Source organism: Tiliqua scincoides, chromosome 4, assembly GCF_035046505.1.
Source record: "Tiliqua scincoides isolate rTilSci1 chromosome 4, rTilSci1.hap2, whole genome shotgun sequence".
Taxonomy (NCBI): Eukaryota; Metazoa; Chordata; class Lepidosauria; order Squamata; family Scincidae; genus Tiliqua; species Tiliqua scincoides.
The window spans coordinates 68,897,856-68,919,671 of NC_089824.1; the positions used below are offsets into that span (position 1 = coordinate 68,897,856).

The 21,816-nt window shown below is 41.8% G+C and overlaps 1 protein-coding gene across 4 annotated transcripts in view; it reads right to left on the reverse strand.

Moving 5' to 3' along the window:
- Window positions 1-18,945: 18,945 nt before the first annotated feature.
- Window positions 18,946-21,816, reverse strand: part of ZNF516 (zinc finger protein 516) — a 154,892-nt gene continuing 152,021 nt past the window's right edge. For 3 of the 4 annotated variants that reach the window (XM_066626114.1, XM_066626116.1, XM_066626115.1), the window contains exon 5: window positions 18,946-19,507. In XM_066626114.1, the coding sequence (XP_066482211.1) occupies window positions 19,287-19,507 (221 nt within the window). In that variant the 3' untranslated portion in view covers window positions 18,946-19,286. The remainder of the gene's footprint in view (window positions 19,508-21,816) is intronic. The other variant, XM_066626117.1, reaches the window with a different exon arrangement.

The window sequence follows — 21,816 nt, forward strand, 5'->3', positions numbered from 1 at the left end:
GAGCTGGGTGGTAGTGCGCAGGTTGAATCCTTACTTTGTATCCATCAGATCCAGTGCCTGCCTCTTCATGAGGCCAGGTAAAGCAGCCATGAGGCCAGGTAAACCAACTTGGGGTGGTGGACTGACAGGGAAGGCCCCCGTGCACTGCCTCATCTGCTCTGGCCAGCCACCTTCATTTTACTCATTCTCTCAGTTGACTAGTGGACAGAGTGAGCAGCCAACCCAGGTGCCAGTTCAAGAGACGGGAAGTGGCGAGGTCCAGGCATGACGAGGGGAGGGAGCATCTGGCCTGGTTTAAGTCATCAGTTCAAAACCCAATGAGGGCTTAAGACCTGGCACCACAGCACACATGGCTACAGTGCTTTCCACCATGGTGGCTCTCTGGCTGATCCCAATATTTGCCAAAGACCATTGTGAACTGTGCATAGGTGGCTTCGGCTGTGAATAAGGATATATATTCACTTAGGGAAAGGTGAATCCTGGACAACTTGCGCACTAAGTATTGTACAGACAGCTACCATGAGAATATGCCTGAATACATAGGAAAATATCTAGCTTTCCATGTAACTGCTCTTTGGAAGAACAGGGGAGACATTCAGCATTTACAAAGTTCCATCTGCCCTATTTGTGGGAATGAAATACTGGTTAAAAGCATATGAAAGAACTGATCCACAGTATCCTTTCCATTTTATTGTTTGTGTGTATGTGTGTGGGGGGAAGGTGCAATGGCAGCACTCTTGATTGTTACAAAACTGTTTCCCCCTCTATCACACTAGTTAAGAATCTCAATGAACTGGTGTGGAAAGAGAAGAGAAGAAACAGATGTTTTTAAAGCTCCAAGTCAAACTGTTTGGAAGGTGTTTGACATATGGGAGGAGGCAATGCGTTTATGGATGGAGTGAAGTAGTTATTTATTCCTTGCACCAGCAGAAATTTGGAGTGGAATTTTTCTCTCTGTGCCTATAGACAACCCCTGTTCTGGCACAGACAGTCAAACTAAGTTGATATGTACCATTTCCCTTTTTCCCCATTAAGCTGGAGCCCAGTCAAATAGTTCTCTTAACCCCATAAAGCATTTTTTGGGGTTGTTTTGCTTTGTTTCACAGACCTGGCTTTCCAATGAAAGTGTGCCTGATTCAGTGTTCCATATGGATTTGATAAAAGTAGCCAGGTATTAAATTTTTATAAAAACAAAGGTGATGGGAAAGGAAAAGGGTGCAATGATCATTGGCATTACACAATACATGGGAAACTCTGTACAGCTTAATGTTTCAGAGGCATATTAACAGGCAGGAAAGCCATTATTCTTTCACTGAACCGCAGTTCCAGATCTGCCTGGGAACAGTCCACTTGGAAGTTTTCGTTGAGCAAGCCCCATTGAAATGAATGGGGTTTGCAAGAAACTACTGTGCTCCCAACTCCTTGCAGTGGGCACACAGGGGAATTTTCTCATGGATTTCGCCCTCTTCATTGCATTCCAAAAGTAACCTGCATAAATGCCACATACGTATGTCCCAACCTGTTTTCTTGAGTGAGTCCTCTATATGTTGAGAAACAAATTTGCTTATAATATAAAAACCCTGCACACCATCCTTAAATAAGCAAGATTATTTTTCAGGGGTCCTATATTTCTTTGGGCCGAGCACTCAGAACAAGATCCCATTTATACAATCTCACATTTCATAAGCAATACGTTTGCTTACAGTTATAAAATAGTACATGTCAGAGACTGTGCACCAAACTGTATTTATCCCCTCCCACTACCTGTTTACATAATGTTCCTATCAGACATGTGCAAAATAGATCTGTAAAAATTAAATGTGTTTAACACATTACACATTATGAGTGTTAGTGCCAAGTACTAACTGATGCAGCGAACGCGAATCCCTTAACACTTTTAAAAGAGCCCACTCCACTGTCGCTTCGTAAAAGACTTCTAATTGCAGCAGCAGCAAAAAAAACTGTTCAACTTGTTCAGAAAGCAGTTTACAGAAATGTACACCTTTTTAATTTCTTCTGCACACACACAGAAATGAAAAGGACTAAACTATTGATTCAGTTAAAAGTGACTATACAAACAGGGTCAACAAGAGGGGAGAGGAAGCCAATACAGATTACTGGGGCCTGGAGGTTCAGGAAGGGGCCCAGGGCATGGCTATGTTGCAGATGTTTTTGCCATTTATAAAGATTTTTGACTGAACTGCCCTTGCTGGGGGCCCAAAAAAGCTTTCATCGGGACCCTAAACCTGCTGCCAGTGGCCCTGTACCTGTGGCATAGCTAAGGAGGTGCAGGGGGTGGCAATTGCACCTGGCAACTAGTTGTAGGAAGGCAACAAGCTGAGGTTGACACTAGGAGCCAAAATTGTGAAAATCTTGGTATGTATGAGTAATACCATCATGTTATATATCATTGACTGGGGTGGGATGGCAGAGCAAGTGGGTGGCATGCTGTTGGGGGAGGAGGTGGGTTCCCCCCATTTTCACTTTTTTAAAAGCCCAGGTATGAAGTCACTTCTGGTTGTAATATCACTTTCGGGGCATCATTTTGATCATGGCAGTGGACTACACTATCATTAGCTATGCCACTGCCCTGAATACAATACTATTGTCCTTTTTCTTGCTAGGAGCACCACATAGCGAGCGTGAGGTAAAGAATACTATGCCCTCCTAGCAGAGGGCAGTTCTTTTCATCACCCTCCATTCCAATAGTTCTTCAGACCACATGTGACATTCTTTCTTAGGACTATATCTACTTCTGGCTAAAACACTGGCTATATAGTCCAAGGTACTCGCATAGTTAAATAATTAAGGCTGCAGTTCTATACACACTTTCTTGGGAGTGAACACAGTGGAACTTACATCTGAGAAAACTTGCATAGGATTGTGCTGTCAATAGGCCAATATCCTGGGTAGACACAAGCCTCTGTTTGACCAGTGATAAGAAAGGTAGTTTGAGCACTGTGGGAGAACCTCATGCCAACATCTTGGCCACACTTGTGCAATTATCTCTTTTGAAACCATTGCCATGGCTGGTTCTAGCATTAGGCAGGGTAAAGCAAACCATCTCAGGCAATACATTTTGAGGTTGCGTTGAAGGGCATCCAATTGTCACATGCTGTCCATGTGGGATCTGATTTGGATCCATCAGGCATTCAAATACCTTTGGGCTACAACCATTGCACTTTTATTTTATTTCTAATAAATTTGTTTTAAAGGAAGAGATCAAGTGGAAAATAGACATCAAATTTTGCATAGTTCCTTTGTTCAGGAGAGATGCATTACAGTTGTCCTAGTCATCCGAAAATGGTTTCCATCTCACCATGTTGGCATGCAAGGAAGGAAGAGGCACTGTATGTGCTTAAATAATACGTATATATGTAATATATTTGACACCTGTCTAACCCGAACTTTAAAAAAAACAAAAAACTGGAAGAGAAATAATGAGACAACCTCACAGCATTTTAGTCCACATTTTGTGTCTTCACCATACAAGCTCTCAAAGAAAATGCAAAGTGTCATTGAGCAGTTCAAAGACATACCTTGGAATGCGACTGCAAATTTAAGACACACTGACACATCCCAGACTGGATAGCTCTATTGGTGGGGGGTGGTTGGGAAAGGTACGGATGGGGGAAGTCGAGAAAAAAAAGATCACCGAACAAAGTATAATACACAATCATCTAGTACTTCTATGCAAGGTGTGCTTCTTTCGTTTTGTTCACTGGCAGTCCCCAAGTTTTATGTACACCATAAATCTAGCTGGTTTCTTCTGAACAGCTGAAACATCACTCAGTGTAAATAATGCAGAGACTCATGTCACTAAATGTATAAATTGGATTGAAAAGTTTGACATGCTGAATTAGATTATGCTATATAATGCATCACTAACCAATTGATATGTACATTATGGTGCAAAGAGCATTATGGTGCCTGATTAACTGCACTGTAGCTTTTCCTTTACCTTACTGTGGAACTTCAGTTCACCTTCAGTTCATTCCTATGCTCACTTTTTCTTTTGTGAAATGCGGTCTAACAAAAGGACACATCAAGGTAAATTGTGCACACCTCACACTTAATAAACAGAATGTTGGGGTTCAGGCATCATCACGACTGCCAGAAAATGACTGGGGTGATGGTGGCCAGACAACATCATCCCCTCTCCTTTTTCTCTTTTGTGGAACTCACCCCTTATGGCACAACTATGAATTGTCAGATATCTCATTGGCTACACCATGACTCCTAAGCAGCTTGTCCTCTGCCAAGTTCCAAAACCTCTGTATAATAGGGATCACAACGTGGTTCTCATGGTCTTCATCAACGGTTGGTTTTCAGATATCTCCTGGTTCCTGATTAGCCATTGTGGGCCAGACTTCCTTCTTTGTCCCTCTAATATAACTTCTTCCCATTTCCAGAAGTAAGTTTCTCAGGAAGTTTTCTGTTTTCTAAAATAGTGTTCTCATTGATAACAATATTCTCAAAGGGCACAACTGTGTTGTACTTGAGCCATTCATTGGTCCAGTCTGGTATTTGAAGTGCCTGTGTTGGTCACAAACTAGCAGTCCTTTCCAGGACTTTTACTGGGACAGAGGGGCAGACGGATTCTAACAAGAAGTAGACAGCAGTTTGTTGGTGGCCATCTGCTGAGAGAAACTCAGCAATAAACTCTGTGTAATTATTTCTGGTTCACAGTATGATCCTTTCTAAGGAGAGAAAAAACCACTGTAAGGTTATCTTTCCCCCTGAATGTTGACATGTAGAATAGGGTTAGATGTCTTGCGTCCTGAAAACTGAAATCATGTGATTTTGGAACAGTCCTGGCAATCTAATGTGATTTTGGAACTTCCTGGCAGTCTAATACATTGGCAACAAAAATGATAAAGAACCCCAAGCAAAGAAGACCACAAACCAAAAAACACAGGAGAAATTCACAGAATTATTCACATAACCAGGTATGCTTTTAAAAAAACTAAACTAACAGAATTCAACAGGTTTACCTCCAACAGGTTTACCTCCAAAGTCACAACTGTGAAAGCAGCAACACCACCCAGTAAGTGCTGAATAAAATGAATAAAGTGCTGAATAAAATGTGCTAGCACATAACAAACAGGATATCCTTTCAATTGAGATACCTGCAACTTCATAAAGCTCACCTATTAGGCTGCTCAAGTGTTCCTAGCACAGAAGTCATTTTACACTCAACATAAATGTAATCAAGCATGAAGAAGTGTCCACAATGACCAGCGGAAAGCCCTATTAAAGAATTCAGATCATTTGACTTCCAATGTACAAGCAATCATCTCCTAAAAATTGAACTTACTGTCATAGGGAATGATCTTCTACTTCGAAAAATTTGTTTGATTATTCCACATTGTCTCTGGAACCATGCAATTGAGTTGGCTGATGAAGGTCTAGTTAAAATTAAAGCTCTGCTAACAGAGACAGTATGGTCTGCTGGAACTGAAACCCTTACCAAACGACAAACGAATGCAGGCAGCAATTCTACAGAATCACTCCACAACACCACATGTCCCCCCTTTTCCGCCATCACCACAGATGGAAGTCAGTGTTGGTTTTGGTTATCTCCCCAATGGAAGATGCCTATTGGTTATTATTGATACCTACAGCCAGTATCCAGAAGTGGAAATCAAAATCTCACAATTACTTTGGCAGCTGCTGTAATCCACAAATTAGGCACAATTTTTTTATACCATATGGCATAACAGCTGTTGTGAAAAGTGACAATCACTCACCTTTGTTTGCTCAATTTTCAGCCTGTCTTGGATTTAAACCTTGGAAAATCAAATCACACTGGCCACAAGTCAAGGGGTAGGCTGAGAGATTTATGAGGTCCCTCAAGAAGTTCTACAGATTCCTACAACAGAAGGAGCTGATTTGAAACAATAATTATTTCGATTTCTTTGCAGTTACCAGATCACTTCTCACTCTTCCACTGGCATGGCACCTGTTACCATCATGTCTGGCAAACAGGTGTGGACAAAATTACCTCAAGCTGATATCCCATGCAAGGATCAATTCCTGCATCAGTGTGATGAAAAGGCAAAGCTTGCAACAAAATATCACACTGATCAACACAGAGGAGTCACAATAGTACATTCCAAGTGGAAGACATGGTGTTTATTAAAAATCTCTAGCCTTGATACAAATGCCCTCTTACCATTCATCGTATCAAATAAAAATGATAAGGACCCTATGGTCACAGCACAGAGAGAGCTCCATAAAGTTATGAAGAATGTGTCTCGCAACAAACCACTTTAATAGTACCACACAGACTCCAGATGATAGTGAATTGACACACAGTGAAGATGTCATCCCATCCAACACTTCCGCTGCACTGAATCCAGCAACCCCAGGTGCTCCAGAGATACACTCTCAGTAATAATACCATCATGTTATACGCCATTCAATGCGTACTTTACAGCAGAGTGCAATAAAAAAACCCGGAGGGAATATCTCCATTCTATCAAAAGTTATGGCCAAAAAAACCAGCAAAGCAATGGTACATCACCACACCCACCATCCTGGTCATTGCTCCACCCACTGCATGGGAGAAGGTCCATAATGGGTGTGACACGCTGGACTCCCGCACCAGATGATGCAAATCCCAGGGACGCCACTGAAGGAAAGTGAAAGCAGACCGATTATGTAGATTTATGAATTTAAGACACAAAGGTTACAAACCTATCCACGCTTTCCTGGGAGTAAATCCCATTGACTATAATGGTACTTACTTCTGAGTAGACATGCATAGGATTGGGCTCAAAAAGGCTGAAAGGAACAGAAGAATCCTTCAGAAACAAAGCAAAAAAAGCCACTTCAATTTTTCAGTAGTGATTCAAGCCTTTTGATGATCCACATTCATTTTTGTTTTTTTTATGCATTGTCCATAATTACTAGCATGTCTCTGCTGATCCAGTGCTGATTGTGGTTCAGGGTCTTAAATCTTTGTACTCTGTCTGGGATGTTATTAAATATTAGATGTTGGTGCGATTTGTTTTCTAACCTCTTTACTGGGAACTTTACTGCCATTCACCACCAGGAGACCTTGAGCACAAGACTGTGGCAGCTTTAATCTCAATTTGTTCAACTAAAAATGCAAAATTAAAGAAAAGAAGGAAAGTTTAATCTCACCAGAGTGCATGATTGATTACGTTGTGTCATTTTGGGACGTTTAATATAATAAAGTGGATTCTATGCTACTCTCGCCTAATAGTGACATATTTAACATTTTAAGGCTGCATATAATAATTTTATGGGACAAAATGGATATTATTAGAGGATTATACTGTAGTACTTTGTCAAATCCTTGTATATGAACATAACACACATGGATAAAAACTACAACCAAATAATTGTGAGAATCTGATTTCTCCGGAGAGCAGCAATAAAATCCACATCTTATATCTTTCAACCCAATCCTATTTGGATGCCATGCCAACAGCACACTGACACCAATGCAATGTTTGTCTTAGCCCATCCTGCCATCACCATACCGATGGCACACCAGTGTCTGCAGAAAAAGAACCAAAAACCAAGTTCCTGTTTCCTGCTAGTCACATTCTAGCATGCGGGCAAATTGCATGTTCGGTTTTTCAGTTAAGGAAGAACGTTAAGCAAGAAGGACCCATGCTGCAAGTGCTACTACAGTAAATAGAGGTACTTGTAATGGACATGGGGGTGGGGTCCCCCTGGATCTACACATCCACGGATAAGTGAAAAAATGGATACCAGATCTGCGGAAAAGGGGGCCCACTTCTATTTATATATGTGGTGCCTTGGTATCCACAGGGATCTGTTCTCAGACCCCCCCCCCGACACCAAAAATTGCGGATAAGGAAATCCATGATTTTCTGCCCCTTAATTTTCTGCCCCATGATTTTCTGCTGTGCTCCAGTCCCCTCTGGAGGGCTTTCTGAAGATGGCGGAGGCTGTGCACATCTACCCACAGTCTCTCTGGCCTGCAGAATGGCCCCATAGTGCAAAAAACAAAAAAACAAAAAAACTACTTCCAGTTTTCAGGCAAAAACCAGAAGTAGTGTTTTTATGCCCTTGAACGGTATTAGGGGGGCCAGGGAAGCCCTCAGACGGAGCTCTGTTTGGCTCAATGCAGGTCTTGGGGACCTGCATTGAGCCTGATCCATGAATATAAAATCCGCAGATACAGGCTCCACCCGTACTGCCTTTCTCATAGACTAGCAGACTAAAAGTGGTTTTACGTAGGCAGGCGGACCATAAAACCCATTTTTTCAAATGGAGTTTTTACAAGTGTTATTCTATGAGAGAAACTTCATTGAACCCTCCATTTCTCTAGATGGTTCCTTTGCCTGTTTCTGGGCAAGGTAATTGAGCGGGTGGTGGCATCCCAACTCCAGAGGGTCTTGGATGAAGCGGATTATCTGGATCCTTTTCAATCTAGCTTCAGGCCGAGCTTTGGGACAGAAACCGCCTTGGCGGATGACCTACGCCGGGGACTGGACAGGAGGAGTGCGTCCCTGTTGGTCCTGCTGGACCTTTCGGCAGCTTTCGATACCATCGACCATGGTATCCTTCTGGGCCAATTGGCCGAGTTGGGAGTCAGTGGCACTGTTTTGCGGTGGTTCCGCTCCTACTTGGAGGGTCGGTCCCAGATGGTGGTGCTGGGGGATGCCTGTTCAACACCCTGGCCCTTGAGGTGCGGGGTGCCACAGGGCTCAATTCTGTCCTCCATGCTATTTAACATCTACTTGAAACCACTGAGAGAGTTCATCCGGGGCTTTGGAGTGGGGTGCCATCAATATGCCGATGACACCCAGCTCTATCTCTCCTTTTCTCCAGACTCCAGGGTGGCGGTTGAGGGCCTGGAGCACTGTCTGGAGGCAGTGAGGATCTGGATGGGGGCTAACAAGCTGAAATTAAATCCAGATAAGACAGGGGCTCTCCTGGTTTGGAAATCCTCAATGCAGGTGCTGGACTATCGGCTTGCGCTGAATGGGGTTGCACTCCCCCTGAAGGAGCAGGTCCGCAGCTTGGGGGTCTACCTGGACTCGCAGCTGCTCCTGGATTCCCAGGTGGCAGCTGTGGCTAGGGGGGCCTTCTCTCAGCTTCGACTGGTGCGCCAGCTGCAGCCGTACTTGGATCGTGCAGACCTGGCCACGGTGATCCATGCCTCGGTTACATCGAGGTTAGATTACTGTAACGCACTCTATGTGGGGCTGCCCTTGAAGACGGTTCAGAAACTGCAACTAGTGCAGAATGCGGCAGCCCGTGTGGTTACTGGAGGTAGGCGGTTCGACCCTGTCAGTCTGCTTCTCCAGCGGCTGCATTGGCTGCCCATTCGTTTCTGGGCCCAATTCAAGGTGCTGGTTTTGACCTTTAAAGCCCTATACTGCTCTGGGCCAGGGTATCTTAGAGATCGCCTACTCCCATACAATCCAGCTCGTCCTCTTAGGTCATCAGAGAAGGCCTTTTTACAAGTGCCACCGTCTAGGGAGGTACATGGGGCGGCGGCAAGAAATAGGGCCTTCTCAGTAGTGGCACCAACGCTATGGAACTCCATTCCCCTTGACTTAAGAATGGCTCCCTCTCTTGAGTCCTTTCGACAAGGCCTGAAGACCCTTCTGTTTAAACAGGCCTTCTGAGTTCTCAGCCTTTTTAACATCTTTTTCAACATCTTTTAATATTTTTTACAGGCCTGATTCTTTTATGATTTGCTGCTGCTCTATGCTCTTTTTACCTATTTTTTATCTGACTGCTGTTTTTATGACATGTGTTAATATGTTTTTATTTGTTTTAAATTATGTTTTTTAATCTGTTGTAAGCTGCCTTGAGTCCCTTCGGGAAGAAAGGCAGGGTAAAAAATAAAGTTGTTGTTGTTGTTGTTGTTATTGTTATTGTTATTGTTATTAACAACAACAACAATAACAATAATAATATTATTATTCATAAGGCAGTCATCCTAGCTGCACAGCTCTTACGCTTTCCAAGCTTCCACAGACAGCTGAAAAACACGCCTCAGGCTGGTTCTCAGGATGTTATCCATTTTTTGCCACTCCATATCCCTTTGTCTCTAGCCAGTGGCTTCTGGTCACCCATCAGCTGGTCCTAAGCTGATCCTGCTTAGCTTCTTTCAGTCAAGACAGCAGTTCAACCTCCAGACCACCTGTCTTGCATAAAATGTTGTTTGTTTTGTCTCTGTGTTTGCCTTTTGGGAAGATGTTGGGATTAGATCCAAGCTCTTCATGTTTCTGTCCTGTTTTGAGGTTTAAGTGGGGTGGGGAAGAGAAGATTTATCTGGTCTCTGCATGTAAGGCACTTGTAAGAACATAAAATTCCAATGCACTCCTTCTCTTCCTCCTTCTCTTCCACTTAGCCCACTCCAATGAGTGACTGTCCACACAGTTTAAGAACCAGCAGGTTAGAAGAACCTTCAGCAATATATAATGAGGAAGGGAGTCTTAGGAAGCCATCCCTGCTGTCATAATAAGATCACTGGTCAAGGACCATGCCCATCAGAACCAACCCAACCCCCAGAACCCTCAGTAGCATCCAACTCACAATCTAGGGGGCAGAAAGAGGGGGCTTGGGAAGTTCTCAGAACAGAGAAGAGAGGATTTCTTACAGATGAAAGGAAAAGCAAAGTCCACACCAGGTGATGCACTCAGGGTGCTGGTGACATCACTACTGGCCAAAATTGTGAAAATCTTGGTAGTTTCAAATAATACAATCGTGTAATTTATCATTCAATATGTAATTTAATGCAGAATGCAATGAAACAAATCGCATTGAAATATCTGTTGAAAAAAGGAAGGTTAAATTGATACGTGAAGGAAGCACAGAGGCTAGGGAGATGTTTTTGGCAAGAGCTTTTTTAAAAAAAAAAATAATAATCTGTGACACGTGCTGCACTTCTAATCCCCTCAAAGATATAATATCCTCAAATAAGAGGCACATTTGACCAGGACACCGTTGTTCAAGATGCAATGGTCAAGTCACTGTAAAGATTATATTCAGTTAAAAGGAAGGAATTTGGAGATGTGTAGATTGGGGATGGATGTCAGGGTGAACAGGATCTCCCTGCAAATTTTTGACTGATTTGCAGTAGATAGTAAGTGGCTTTCAGCTGACAATCAATAGTAACAATATCCAGAATTTCTGCTTCCCTCTTCTTATTTAGGGGACTGAAATGAAAAGAGAGAAACCTGGGAGAAAAACAGGACTGGATTTTTGTGTGAAAGGACTAAGTACATTTCTAGCACTGAACTTACCAACTCTTGAACTTAGCATGTGTTCAGAGGCACCCTATTACTTAAATCTAAGCATGTATCTTCTTCTCAAAACACTCTTTTACATCTGATCCATTGATGGATCTCAGGGTTTTAGTTTTGAATGACGATTTCAGAATGAGATTTCTATTCCCCATTCACATTTTGGGCAGCTGGCAACCACCCCTTTTTTTGCTATCCATCTTTCCTTAATATCTGACTGTTTAGCTTCTGTGAAGTCAGCTGGTGGGGCTCAACAGAAATTGGTGAAATTTTGACATTTTTCAGTGCTTGATTTGGACTTTCCAACATCAACGACACAACTTTGATATTGATCACACCCACCTGGGGTTATAAATCAAGATCTTGAGGGCTGTGTTCATGAGGCCAATAAATCCTTTTCAATTCTCAGAATAACTCTTCTCCCTTGAGGACTCTTTATGGCACTGCACTCAAGATGATGGAGATAACAGATGACATGCCATGAGTTTATTTTACAGGACTGAAGCAGGGAGACTTTATATATTTTCACTGGTAACTCTACTAACCTCGTGAAGAGCAACTCCTCTCTGAATGTAGGTCTATCAGATAGAGCACCTGTCCCTAAGCACAAAATCAGTCTTGTTTCTACCTAATGTAGAGGTTTTTGGTATTAAGAGATTCAGGGTCCAATCCTATCCAATTTTCCAGTGCTGGTGCAGCCATGCCAGTGGGGTCTGCACTGCATCCTGTGGTGGGGAGGCAGTCAACAAAGGCCTCCTCAATGTATGGGAACATTTGTTCTCTTACCTCAGGGCTACATTACAGCTGCACCAGTGCTGAAAAGTTGGATAGGATTGGGCCCTCAAATAAGTGATCAGAATGAAGTTATTTAACTATTAAATGCACTTTCACAAAGGCTCAGGGCGTCCCTTTCATCCAATGCACAACTATTAACGCTTACAAACTAAGAACTGGAGAGTGCTATGTGTTCTAGCCCCCAAGCATCCTCAAGGGTCTGCTGGTGAAGCATTTTCTTAGGAAGAAAAACGCGAAACAGTATTTAAAGCTCTAGACCAGGGGTGCCCAAACCCCGGTCCAGGGGCCACTTGCGGCCCACAGGGGCTCCCAATCAGGCCCTCGGGGAGCCCCCAGTCTCCAGTGAGCCTCTGGCCCTCTGGAAACTTGCTGGAGCCTGTACTGGCCCAACGCAACTGCTCTCAGCATGAGGACAACTGCTTGACCTCTCACCTGAGCTTGGGACAAGGGCTCCCTCCACTACTTGCTGTTTCATGTCTGTGATGCAGCAGCAGCAGCAAAGGAAAGCCTGGCCTTGCTTTCTGCAAGGCCTTTTATAGGCCTTGAGCTACTGCAAGACCTTCATTCATTCATTCAAGTTCCATCTCTAATAAATTCATTTTTGTAAATTTATTCAAATTTTAAATGTAAATTAATTCTTTTTTTCCCTTGGCCCCCAACACAGTGTCAGAGAGATGATGTGGCCCTCCTGCCAAAATGTTTGGACACCTCTGCTCTAGACTCACCATTTTGATAGCTTGTGGAGAAAATCAGTTTGTATAATTTGAGATGAGACCATCATTGGGCAGGAGGTCTGGTCTAGAGGGTTGAGCCTCCATTTGCCTAAAGATAACATCCGAAGGTCACCAGTTCGAGGCCACCGGCACCGTGCGACCTTGAAGCAGCTGACAAGCTGAACCGAGCTATTCCATCTGCTCTGAGCGTTGGGAGGATGGAGGCCAGAAAGAAACAAGGATCATGATCAAGGATGGATCAAGAAAGAAACATCTGAATATTGTGGTTTCTTGAAAGATAGAAACCTTCTTTCAAATTGTAAAAATCCCTACGGGGATTTAAAATGCCTGCCTATGTAAACCGCCTTGAATAAAGTCTAAGGAGAAATCTGAGGACCAAGAAAGGCGATATAGAAATACCTGTATTATTATTATTATTATTATTATTGGAATACTTTGGCAGTTGTGTGGCTGGGGGAAGAGACCTTGTACATGCCTGTTCCATGAAGTTACATGTTTGCTATTGGCCATAAATTGCAATAACCTTAGATTTGACAAACAATGGAATGATGGCCAAAATTAAGGCTGATGTATATTTTACGCACCCTGCTTCTCTTTCTTAATTAGAATGTGATGCTTAGAAAGAAGAGACTGGAACATGTTACTTATTGATAAATATCCTTTGCAGCATGTCCTGTGCTTTCTCCCCTCCATAATTCATTTTCACTAGTCACCACCAAAATCTATATCCTTGCCATTTCCATTGTTCAGCATTGATTTTCAGCAGGCTTCAATAATCCTTTTATTGTCACCAGTTAATAATCCGTCACCACTTTCCTTTCAATTGCATGATTTTGTTGGTGCAGTGCATGGAAAAGAACACACATGAAGTTTGGTACTTTTTTTAAGTAGAGAACACATACTTCAAACGGTATTTAATCATAGAGTTGGAAAGTATTTACCATCGAGTCCAACCCCTTGCCAATACACACCAATCAATGGAGGAAATATTGCATCAGGTTTTCTGCCAGTTGTACACCTGTAGACCTGTTCTAGATCATAACTAGTAAAAGAAATAAGCAGAAACCGTATATTAATACTTGTTAATTTTTGTTCATTTTCTATATGTTGAAAAATTTCTCAAAATTAGTAATTCAGACTCACATGAACAATCGTGCTACTGTGTTCCATGTACAAGCATGATTTCTATTAAAGATATGCTACTGATTTCTGCATCTTTTTGGAGAATAGAACAGCATAGTAGATCTAAGATTGTGTGCTTCCATTCACATCTTTCATAATTTTATTGGGTCGCCTAAAGAAACTTGTACTGTAGTCGCAATAAGCTGCAGAAGAAGCAAGGCAGGAAAGTTCCATTTCACAAATTAACACTACAGACCTGCCCTTAAATAAATAATCTCATCTTCTGTAGATCTATGAGTTGGGCTAGTTCAGTAGAAAATTGTGAAGCTCTCCCAATTTTTCATTTGGGCATTTTACAGAACTAGAAGGAATACTACTACACAAGTGACCCCAGTTTGTATGCTTTGAATGTGTCATATCATGAAGTATTTTTTTGAATGATGACATTGACAGAATCAAGTTGGTCCTGTATTGAAATCTGAATTTCATTTTATTCTGTGTTACATCTTACTGAGAAGGATACTTCCAAAAGATGAATATACGAACATAAGATTAGAGCTCTGCTTGATCAGACTGAAGGCCCATCTAGTTATAGTTTTCCACAGTTGCCAAACAGGTGTCTTTGGAAAGCCCACGAGCAGGAGTTAAAAGCCACTGTACTTTGAACCCTTAGAGTATGACTAGCTGGCAAAACAAATTACAGTCAAACTAGTTGTACCCTACATGCATTATTAGTCCTTGCATGTTTGATTTTTAAAATAGTGTGTGTGGGGGGAGACCATAAACTGGGCCAAAACCACAGCTGTGGGTGGAGACTTTAGTACTTATCCCTGACATGGTTCCAATCCCTAACATAGTCCCTTCTGGGTGCTGTTTCTAATTGAAAAAATAACTTCTACAATGAAATGAAAACTGCTTTCCAATGAAAAACAGATTTCAAAGGAACTATGTTCAGGGTCAGAACTGCATTGGTGGGTTCAGTACTAAAGCCCCCAACCCTTCTGCTGTGGTTTTGGCCCTGTTTGTCACATAAAAACATGCATGCTACTTACTTTTAAAGCACCAAACATAGATGAACCACTTAGGGCGCAATCCTATCCTGCGCTGGAATCAGCAAGCTAAGAGGCTTGCGCTGTATCTAGCGCAGGATAGGGGCCTAAACTGGCTCAGCCAGAGGTAAAGGGAAAAGTTTCCCCTTACCTCCGGGTAAGGCACCCTGGCCCCTATGGGTCTCCGTCAGCATGGAGGCTTGTGTCCGCCTATGCGTGCTGGCCTTGCCGACTCCCGCGGAGGCACAAAAGTGCCTTATAGCACGTTTCTGACCCTCCTGGGCCAGTGCAAGGGACTTGTGCCAGTCCAAGGGTGCCTCTGGATTGCACCCTTAAGTGTTGAGAGTCAGTTTTAGTATAACCGCCATATTGCAGTTTTGGAAATCATAAATTTCATTTACAACAGACATACCAGAGGAGAGTGAAATCAGAGAAATTCATTGCTGTGTGGAAACAACTTCTAGATGTTTTCTAATTACGTACTAGTTTTTTGACTGGTTGTCAATGATATGCAATATAATTTTTGTTTGCTTTTCAATGGGTTATATTCAGTTGGTGGGAAATAGTTAGAGAGCTCTTACTTACATGGGCTGAATCTGTCTGTTTAAAATGGTACTTCTAAAACATTTGTTCCAGTCAAAATTCAAGAAATAGTATTTACTATTGGAAAAGGGACCTTTGGAAAAGGGACTTTTATGCTTGTGTTATACCAGTGGTTTCCAAACTTTTAGAGGCCCGAGAGGCTGCTGCCTGATTTATAAATGCCAATGGGTATGGCTATAATGGTGATTGGGCAGCGGTGTCCCCCACAAGAAACAGCTTGCTTAACCCTCAATGCACAAATCCTATTCTACCCTATCAGTTTCAGAAACCACCAAAAATGGGATCCCGGACCCAGTTTGGGAACTGCTTTCCTATACAATTGTCTCCATGATGGAATCAGGCAATCTGCAGATGAGTTATTATCATGCAGTATGTGAACCATCTCTGAAAATCTGTGTGCTTTCCCATGTCCAACATTCATTGGGCTGATCTGAAACTGTGACAACACACAGCTTCTGCCGTCACCTTTTAAAAGTCCACTTGCATAATTATTTTTAAAAAAGGCTGCTCTGACACAGATTTAAAACTGTAATAGAAACCCCTACAGTTATCTTTTCTTAATCATACCAAAATTGAGCCACTGATTTGCAATGAAAGGAATCCTAGAAATATCAAGGTGGAAAGAAACTTGTAGTTTTCCAAGATGCCACTACACCTGTGTCTGGGTTTTCATTATTGTATAATATTTTCAAGAAGGGACTTCTAAAAATTGCTGTGGCTGGGAAGCTCATGGTTTTGTTTTAAATTGGAGGGCAAAAAATGAAAGCAAAGTGAAAGGAGTGAGATAGAGAAAGGGATGGCTTATACACCATCTGCAGTGCTCATAATCGAACCCTTTATTGTCTAAGGTACATTAGACTGCAACACTGTAGAAAACCTGTTAAGGAAAAGAAACAGATTGATAGAGGTAGTAGAAAGTCTCTGTAACAGTCAGAAGATGGCTTAAAAAGTGTGTCATGCTACAAAATTATCAAGTTTCTTTCTTTTTTAAAAAAAAGGCTATTTGAAGCCCATACAACTAAATAAATAAGAACACAAATCATACTAAGCACTAGGGTCTAACTGAATTAACAAATCAATACAATATGGATGATAAAGGAAGAAATTACAAAGCTTGGGATTCACACGTGAAAACGGCTGGTCTTTAATGATGGCTCCCCCTCTCCATTCCCATTTCTTGTTTAATTAAGTGAAACTCTCATTTCTGTGCTATACACAGCATATAATTATTTAAACTGATTTCCCCTGCTGTTGTTCTTCATGTAGCTAAATTATGATTGTAAACTTTGCTGATTAGTACCCTGGTAATGGCAGTGACAGCACTTTCCTCTCTCGGTGTAAGACAGTCCTGAAGTAAACAGTCTCCAGGAAGAGCTTTTAAACTCAAAATATTAGCTGGGATCCTCCCATATCAGCTTGCAAGAAAACCCCACTCCCAAACATAATTTTCTTTTCTTTTTTTTTTAAGAAACAAACACCCAATCAACCAAACAAAAATAATTACAGCTGTACATGACACATGTAATCCTTTTGGAGCACAGAAGGGTTTTTAATAACTACAATACACAAATAGGCAAAGCAGCTACCTTTGTGCATCCTGAAATCCTCACCTGTTTACTTCAAACAAGGAAAATAAGGGCTTGATAAAGAAAAAAAAAAGTACTTGAGTGTGAATCCCAAATCCATCAATTGTTAATCAACACAAAAAAAGACCTGATTTTCAGGGGGGGGAGGAGAGGGGTACAGGGGATAGGAAGGGGAAGGAGTGTGGAATGTGTCTATGCAATTTTTTTGCAAAATAACTTCAAAAGAGAGCAGATTACAATCAATCACTTATATAGGCATTTACACAGACATTCTTAGCTACACCAGGATTACAGAGCACGCTGACATACAGCTGGTGTACGAGTCTGAGAAAAAATTACACACACGCAAATCCCAAACCAGCAAATTACATACGAATGTTACAACTGCATTACGTCAACCATCGCAAAGCAAGAACAGTCAAGTAATTTGCAACAAGTAGAATCCCAAATCAAATATAGACAAGATTAACAAAACAAAACAAAATTAGAACAGAAAAATTACATATTTAAAAAAATCTTTGTGTAAGAAGCCCATTTGCTACAAAAACAGCACTATCCCGTTATTGTAGAAAGTAAACGGTTGCTCTCAATCAGTATTAAAGGGTTAGCGCCATTTCTGTACATGTAAAATTATTGCTTTTTTTTGAAAAATATATTTAGCATGCTAGTTTTTATTAAAAAATCCACGTCCTGCCTTTACAAAAATGTTACAATTAAAAAAAGAATCTAGTAAAGCTTTTTTATTTGTTTTGCAAAACATTTTTTCACAGGACATATTTTTTTCTTTCAAGGCAGCATTTTTTTTTGATGATGCATAAAATTATATATGTGCAAAATCTGAAACTTTGAATTATTACCATCACACATAGTGTCACAGCAATAAAGGAAAAAAAAAATATTTATACCTGTGGAATACATTTTTTCTTTTAACAAACTGCGGACACTGCATGGTTAAGAACCTGCCACCCTGACCCCTACCTTGAAACTTGCATTTAAAACAGTTACTGTAGAAGAGGTATATAAAGCTTCCTTTCTCTCCCCCTCAGCCCAGTGATTACCATGTACAAGACATGACACATTAGATGAACACTGACCTGCCACCACAAAAGAAGTTATTCATTTTTTCTTTTCAAAATGTCACCAGGGCTCAGAAAGGGTAACTGGCTTGCTGCACAAAAATACAGGCACATACAGTACCCTAAGGGCCTAGGTCTGCCTGAGCATCTTTTTTTTTCCTCCTTTCTATTAAAAGCATATAAATCAGCAGCTTTAGATAGCTGAATGGAATATTTTACCTTTTTTTGTTAATTTTAAAGCATGCACATTTCCTTTGTGATCAGACAGTAGTGCTGTGAAAGAAAAGCAAAGAACCAAACAAATAGAAAGGCCCTGAGAATAAAAAACACAGAAGCCTGTTTTTGTTTTGTTTTTTTCAAATCCTTAGTGTTTGACTAGCTGTTTTCTTTCTGAAGTAAGAAGAGAAGCATTTTCTTAAGAAGTGTTTCAGTTTCCATATTCACATACTATTAATGGTGTGCAGTCAAGGATAAGCCCAAGTGGTCCCCAACCTATCATGAAACAACCCCACTGCAGAATGATGGGTTCTCTCTGTCTCTCTCTCTCACTAGTCCCTTCCGTCCTTCATCAAGCCTGGCTTTCACAGCTCTGAATGACTCCTCCATTTTGTTTTCTTTCTTCCTTTTTGTGTTTGTTTGTAAGAGTTGTTTGTTCCACCATGACAACCAATGGCAGTTTCATTCATCATTCCTTCCCATATTCCCAAATCCACCCGGGTTTTTTATTATTATTATTATTATTTATTATTATTATTATTTTAAACATATCAAACAAGCCATCACAACCATGAGGGAGGTTTTTGTTGCAGTGCTGCCCTCCAAATCATATAAAGTTTAATTTTTTTTCCAGTGTCTAAAAAAGTTATCTTGATTAATATAGATGCCTTGTGCTGCTACAGCGCCTGCTAACTCCACTGTTTATTATAAACGAAATAAGGAACCGTGGGGACTGATTAGTACGTCAATTTGTATATATCTTGCGTAGCTTCTTCATTTATTTTAAAATGATTAACAGTTCAGAGGCATCGCTCTTCTAGCAAAGCACAGAGCACGGGTCTCACTATAACACAGTTGCTCCAGGGACCGGATGGTTTGCAAGGAGCTTTTCCAGCTGTTCTTCCATGGGGTTGTCAGAATAATTATTCGGAGGCTGTTGAAACCGTCGGTCAGGATACTGGCTGTTGTCAAAGGGTACCCGATGTACACACTGGACATGTGTTTTTAGGTTCCCTTTCTGAGAGGCACTGTATGAACAATATCTGCATTGGAATGGTCTCTCACCTAAATGGGGAAAAAAAGGACAAAATGGGAAAGCGGGGGAGGGGGAGAGAAAGCAGCTGATTATTATTCTTATCTCCTAGTGACAGGTTTTACTCCAGCTTCCCTTTCTAGGCTAGAACAGCTGAGCAATCGTACATTTTTACTGGCCACAGCTATCTTTTTATTAGCATTATGCCCATTAACTTTGACCTAATACATCACAAAGAGTTATTTTTAATCATCTCCTATGAGAGCACAGCACGTCAAGTTCATATAAACTCTGTGACATACCAGAATAGCAAATAATAGTGACTGAAGGAGCATTTAAGAAAAGGTTAAGAATGGCTAGAAGAAGGAGAAAAAGTATGAGGGGGAAGAGGCAAAAAATTTTATAGCAACTGAGGGGATTTATAACTGAATGATAGAGTATACTTTAAATTGATTTTGGTAGCTGTACTGGATTAAAGTTCATGGGAACGATATGGTGAACTACATCCAGGGACCCAACACATCCCAAAGCTACTCCTTCAGCCTATAGATACACAGGTGGACACAGTCCTAGAGGAAGACATTGGCATCCTTCCCTTGACCCATTAAAAATGTGATCCTAAACACCTAAACACAAAACATTAGGTTTTTGTGAGGTCATTCGTTAAATGATGCAGGGGGATTGGGACAGAACAAGCCAAAAACATGTTAGGGAGTGGGAGGGCATCAGGGCCCCCTTGCAGGGTCCCAGATGCTATTTTATAAGAATAGGTTTTCTGTGGAAGAATGTTATCAATTCAAATTATCACCAGGCACTGGGGCAAAGTACTAAGAAACCCTGTCCCCACTCTGCAGCTTCAATTCCAGCATTTCTCAAACTGTGGGTCAGGACCCACCAGGTGGACTGCGAGCCAATTAGCACAGCTGCCATTGAAAATACAGAACTGAAACTACATGGTACAGAGCCGCTGAGCACAGTGGGCTCCCAGAGGGAAAGAGACATGGGTGCTTTCAGCTGAATAGGTGGGAAGAAGGGATGCTGGAAGGGGGGGGAGGACTGTGTGGCTGCAGAAGGATCCAAGCCTGTGTTCCACTTTGACTTCTGAGCTGGAATGTTTGAATTCCGAGCTATGCAAAATGACAGCACAAGTGTGCTGTGTCATGGGATCTTTGGCTGATCACGGCTTAGGTTTGAAGCCTAAACTGATGCTGTCACTTCTGGCCTTGACATCATTTCCAGGTTAGTGACATCACTAAAATGTTTGAGAACCACTGCACTATACTATACTATCACAGTATAGTATCCATGGTCATTAAGGGTCCATGCTTGGCAGCCATAGCGAAATCTGAATGTACAAGGTAGTGTACTCATTGACCATATGACAAGAAAAGAACGACCATGCCCTAGGCTGTGAGGTTTTAGAAGAGTCTAAAGGAAGCAGGATAAGCCCACCCCAGTGCTTCACAATCTTCTGGGGTCCGCTATGCCCCTGCATGCTGCACTAGTAATGTGTGGCTCCCAGAAGTAACTAGCAATGATGTAATCGCCAGTCACTTCTGGGTTCTGAGAATTGCATGCTGCGTCAAACAGTAGTAAGGAGGGCAGGGCAGGCGGGACGGCTTTCCCCAGTGTGCAGTTTCTGTGCACGGGAGCTTTTCCTGCTGCAACAAGTCTCCAACTACTGTTTGGAGTGGAGTGGAGCAGCTGTTTGGAGTGGTCTTCCTGTCAGGGCAGACGGCTTGTGACACTCCACTAAGTGTCTTGTGATGCCCCAGGATGTTGCTACACACAGTCTGGGAACTGCTGGCCTACACGCTACACAGCAATTCTGTGATCATTACACTCAAGCAAGGACCCCTACCTGAGCTGCAGGTCCTGCTGAGTTGCTCACATACTTAACAAAGAAAGCTAAGACTACCTTTTTGACTCTAATAGGGCGGAGGAAGAAGAGGAAACAAGCCTCAATTAACAAGATGGTATCCTGCTCCTATGAACAGAACCAACTTGATTCAGATGTGCAAGTAGCTGTGTGGACAACTGGTTGAATTGATGGTACAGGCGATGTTCCATGGACGGTTCCAGTTATTTTTCATCATAAACTCATGCACCATAGAATTTGCATTCAAATCCAACTGGAACCATGTGGGAAGTTCAAATGACTTGTTGCATGGGGCATCCCCCACACGGTTGTGGCTCAAATGGCAACCTGCACAGCTGCTTGCATATGTCAATCAGGCTCTGTTCTTGAGATGGCTATCTCTACCAAATAAGCCTTCCTCTTGGAGGAACAGAATGTCCTGTGATGTCATCATGTGAAGACAAAATAAATGCAAATAAAGTA